At 35.5% G+C, this 4,843-nt stretch overlaps 1 protein-coding gene across 1 annotated transcript; it reads left to right on the forward strand.

Moving 5' to 3' along the window:
- Positions 1 to 884: 884 nt before the first annotated feature.
- Positions 885 to 1,616, forward strand: LOC129747168 (uncharacterized). The gene is made up of 3 exons (XM_055741215.1): positions 885 to 1,010; positions 1,077 to 1,264; positions 1,329 to 1,616. The coding sequence occupies exons 1-3, from the start codon at positions 1,001 to 1,003 to the stop codon at positions 1,563 to 1,565; spliced, it is 435 nt and encodes a 144-aa protein (XP_055597190.1). The 5' UTR covers positions 885 to 1,000; the 3' UTR covers positions 1,566 to 1,616.
- The last annotated feature ends 3,227 nt before the right edge of the window (positions 1,617 to 4,843 follow it).

A 4,843-nucleotide genomic window follows, 5' to 3' on the forward strand; every position in this document is an offset into this window, starting at 1 on the left:
CTGAAACATTCTTGTATAACTTAAAAACTGCGGGACAAAGAGTTTAGTATGTGCATGGTCAAGCTTCTATTCCAAATGCTCTTCGCTCTTTTTACCACCTTAGAATTTTCTTATGATCTTCTATCCGTCTTTCATTTCAACTCTTTAACCCTCATCGATAAAGCCGCGAATTAATTTCATAAAACAAATTCACGATGATTTCTCTTCTTATAAACTATTATTTAGTTCTGGTTAAAACCTGTCGACCATTTGAAATTCAAAGGACGGAAAGGTGATGAGGTGAATAAAAACTGAGGAAATCTGTCACGTCCAGGGAGGTGGCAATCTAGTTCTTCTTTCGAACAAGAATCTACTTCTTTTTTCTATCCATCGGGAGAGACGTTTATGGTGTTTTCCTCTCAAAGCAGTACGAAGCCTAAAAAGTCAAAATTTCAACCAATGAGGAATCAGAATGATTGATGTGTTAGTGTGCTATCAACCATATACTTCTCTAGCATTTGACATTTAGTTCGGGTCCTTGACAGCAAAATGTCAGGTTTGTTATGGGCCCACAAAATCGTGGGCCCGTAATTTTGATGGTTGTCAAATTCAATGACAAAGGATAGGGATGCCATCTCCCTGCCCGAATAGCAAAGACCATGGTATTAAAATAAACGTACAATGATTTTCAATTTCACAATGAATTTCATCGTAGTATCTAAATATTTTTCAACCGCTTTTAATTATGAAACCACCATAATTTTTAAAGTTACCGTACAATTCATCGTGAATATAAAATATTTCATAGTTGTCGAAAAAAACAGAAACACGGTATTACAATATTTTTTTTGTGATTATTATTGTTACAGTGTACTTCATTGTGAAATGAAAATCTAAACCATAAGTGAACATTGGTAAAATTTTGATAGTTTTACACATATATATTTTATCGTGTAGACCTTTTTTTCGAGCGCGCGCCATTTTTGTCTTACAATTTTTCGATAAATAATTTTTTGCGAAAATGCTGTATGGTAAGTTCGTTTTATGAATATGCTATAGGTTTATTGAAATTAATGTATTCACTCTCTTTCTGAAAGGTGAAACAAATAGTACTTCCTTTTGGGCGCCGTTCCTGGGGCAGCGGAAAAAGCTTTCGGTGAAGTGTGAGATCGGGAAGATGCCATCGGAAGGTACGATTGATGGAATTCCTTGTCCCAAACTGCCTGGTATTAGCTCAACCCAGCTCAGCTCCTGGTCAACGGAAAGAACAGCGAAAACTTTGGTGGTGAGTACATTTCAAGAATAATTGTTTAATATTTGTTTATATTTATTATTAATTTGTTTTACAGTGGACATTCCAAGACGGGCAACTTAGTTCCGGTAAATTTGGCTCGGAAACGGGTATGACCACACGCCGTATCGTACTGCTTCAAACCTGGATCACGCACACCGGAGAATGCGCCGCTTCCAGCCACGGTGGAAAAAAACCCCGACAGAAAACCGAGAATGGACGGCAACTCAGACATTTGCGAGTTATTGGGAACGATGACGGATTTGCTGCAATATATAGATTCTTGACAATTTAAGGAGTTTTGTTTTTCCACCTGGTGTTAGAAAAGTGCAAAAACAGTATTATTATAGAGCATTCATAAAATTTTAAAATTAAATAAAATTATTTCGAATTTCTATTTTAAATTAAACAGTTTGCTTAAGTTAATTCTTGTTTTGAGGAATTATATTCCTGATTGGTTGTGCTTTTAAATAAACGTTTATCATGTTTATTACAAAGCATAACTAATCATGAATAAAATTCCTTGAAATAAGTATTAACTTAAGCAAACTATTCCAATCCATGAAAGTATAAATTATTCATGGTAAACCATGAAAGATTATGGTTGAAACAATACATACATACCATTGAAAAACCTTGATTTCCATCTTCGTTTAAACAATGGAAATAAACGGATTTTCATGGTTTTATTGTGAAAAAGTGGAAGCTGTTATCACCATGAACTTCATATTTTTGAGCTTCCAAATGTATGGGAAATCGCCATTTTTTTCATGGTCACGCTGCATAACAATACCCCTTTTTCATGGTTATTTTCGCCAAAACAGTGAAATGTATGGTCGGAAACTATGAATTCCAATGTACATTCACGGTATCGGAGACGATAATATGCATTGTGTAGACCATAAAACTTATGGTTTGTGATTATGGAATTCATGGTTTTTTCATCGTACAATTCTATTCGGGTGGTCACGTCACGTTTGTTTCCGCACGCTCATTTTTTTATAACCATATTTGGTTGAAAAATAACCATTTTTCGGGTTTTGCTGTAGAACTGTGAATATGGTTATTTTTTAAGAAACGATATGGTTAAAATTTAAACCATATTCGAAGTTTCGGAGCGTAAACCAAAAAATGGTTGAAAGTTTAACCTCAACTTGTTGGGCCTATTTTGTATTCGATTATTTGAATAGTCAAAATTTTGTTTTTTGTGGTGTTTTCTGAAAAAGTATAACAAGATAACTTATAAGTCATGAACAATCACGCGAAGAACAGAGCAGAAGAAAGAAGTTCGGAGCCGGAGGAAATCAATCATCCGGCCAAGCCACCCAGCTAGCAAATAGAGACTTGGCGAGCCGGTGCCGAGCAGCATTTCCCGGATCCGACCCGGCGAATCAACCTTTGGAACTGTTCAGGATGGATGGATGTATACCAGCAGACAAGAGCAAACAGAATTATACCGTGTGAGTGCACAGCGAACACCGAAATCCTAATTCCCGCATCCGGAGTTATGTTTTCTCAAGAGGCTAGACCAACTCTTAAGGCATCATGAAGCAATCTGCCAGTAAGTCTTTCTACTATTTTTTATCGACCGTAGAACCATGACCATTTGCTTCCTTTTCAGCTCCACTGATTTGGCGGATCCGAAACTACGTTCGTTGTATGTTTCCGGAAACATTAAAATTCAGTTTAGGGAATCATTTTTTGCCCTGTCGTTTTCCAATATCATCAAGTAAGTTAGAACAAAAAAGGATTCTTAGTTTAATTTAACACCTTATTTTGCTTTTTAGTGCTCAGTTGGATTGGAACAACAAGCACGCAAAGATGTTCAAACAGAGTTCGGTTGCACCTCGAAGAAAAATTTTCCCGCAATCAATCAATCCCGGACATGCATCTGATGATGGCAGCATCAATTGAACTCGAACACAACCTCCCAACAAATTGTACATCACAATATACAAAATAAACTATTGCGAATTACTGCGTTTTTCTTAAATATTGCAGAATTTCCATTAAATTCGTTCATCGAAACAAACGGCTCTTTCAATTGAGGTTCAATTTTAACCATTTTTCAACATCTCCATAGAAATTTTATTCGGTTGAAAAATAACCATATCCGAACTTCTCCCCTAGAAGTCATTTTATGACTTCTCATGGAGAACTCATAAAATGGCATTTCCCGGGAAAAGGTCAAAAATGGTTATTTTTGATTCCTAAATGGTTTAATAATTTCTAGCGTGCGCTATTTCAATCGGTTGAAGCTTCTAATCATGCCGAAACATTAAAAAAAGCAGCTGAAATAATGATTCGTCAGAAAGATTAAGCCAGAATATTTTATTGAAGTGTGATTTCTTCGGAAGGAGGGTTAATTTTAGAGAAACGATAAAGAAAAAAAATGAAAAGTCGGAAAATTTTCAACTGGTCATGTGTTCCGGACGGACGACGATGGCAGAAAAAATAAAGGCAAACGCTGCTGCTTCCAGGCACATCCATGGAATTGGGTTCGTGTTTCATATTTTATTTTCAATTCCTTGCCGTTTGTGTATGAGATGGACGTTTGCCTGATGCCGAAAGAATTTATCGTTTTATTGGGTGGTGGGAATTTTTTTTAATGAGAATTTTATGTATTCTTAAATGGGTCCGCACGTCAGAATGGGTTAGTTATGTTTGCGCCAATACCACATGGGATTGATGACGATGGTGCAAGTTGCTCGGCACAGTAAAGTTGCGCGCCAAAGAACGTTTCAGGAAAATCGGTAGGAAAATATATGGCAATATGGATTGGTCGGTTTTATGGTGTCATTTTTTTCGTTGGCTAAAGGTCGATGCAAGCTTTTAAATTGACAGAGATGAGCTCGAAACATCTAAATTGAAACGTGCAGAAGTCAAGATTTAGTCCTAACCAGAAATGCTTTCAAGTGCTTGCGCTTTTTTTAGGGGAAAAAAGGTTCAAAGTTAACAACAATTTAACCGACCTAGCGCAAATAGCTTGAAATCGAAAATGGAAGTGTTTATAAAAAATTGAAAACTTCAGAAACGGGAAACGGAAGAACGAGAATACATAATACAAAATTAAAAACTCAAAATAAATTCTAGATAAAAACAGACTCCTCATGAGGATTCTGAAAAATTTTTAATTTAGAAATATTTACTTTCTTTCAAAGGTGTTAAATGAATCTTAACTAGGATAATGCGTTTTCGATGAATCAATGTTGTCCGGCCATAAAGAAGTTCCCCCTAGTAAATATATAGGGGAGAATGAGGATACTTGATCCCTGGGGATACTTGATTCCTTAGCTATATCTCGAAACTGGAATGTCTTACAAAGATCAAATGTTCTAGAAAAATGTGCCAAAATGAGCAAAATAACAATGCTTGTAGTTTAAAATTTTTTAACAAAATAATTATTTGAGAAATTGAACTTAGTTTCAAAAATTTCACAAAATGTAACTTGAAGATCTTTTTTCATCACTTTAAAATGTTCCTTACATGGGAAAATTATGAAAAACATATTTGTTCCAATGCATCAATCGTTCGAGCGTAAAATGAACTTCATAATGCCATATTTTCAAGCAA

Source organism: Uranotaenia lowii, chromosome 2 (genome assembly GCF_029784155.1).
Source record: "Uranotaenia lowii strain MFRU-FL chromosome 2, ASM2978415v1, whole genome shotgun sequence".
Taxonomy (NCBI): Eukaryota; Metazoa; Arthropoda; class Insecta; order Diptera; family Culicidae; genus Uranotaenia; species Uranotaenia lowii.

What these genes read in the sequence shown, in the direction of transcription:
- LOC129747168 (XM_055741215.1), top strand. An exon ending in GAACAGCGAAAACTTTGGTG is followed by an intron (nt 1,265 to 1,328) that starts GTGAGTACATTT and finishes TTTGTTTTACAG; the next exon opens with TGGACATTCCAAGACGGGCA.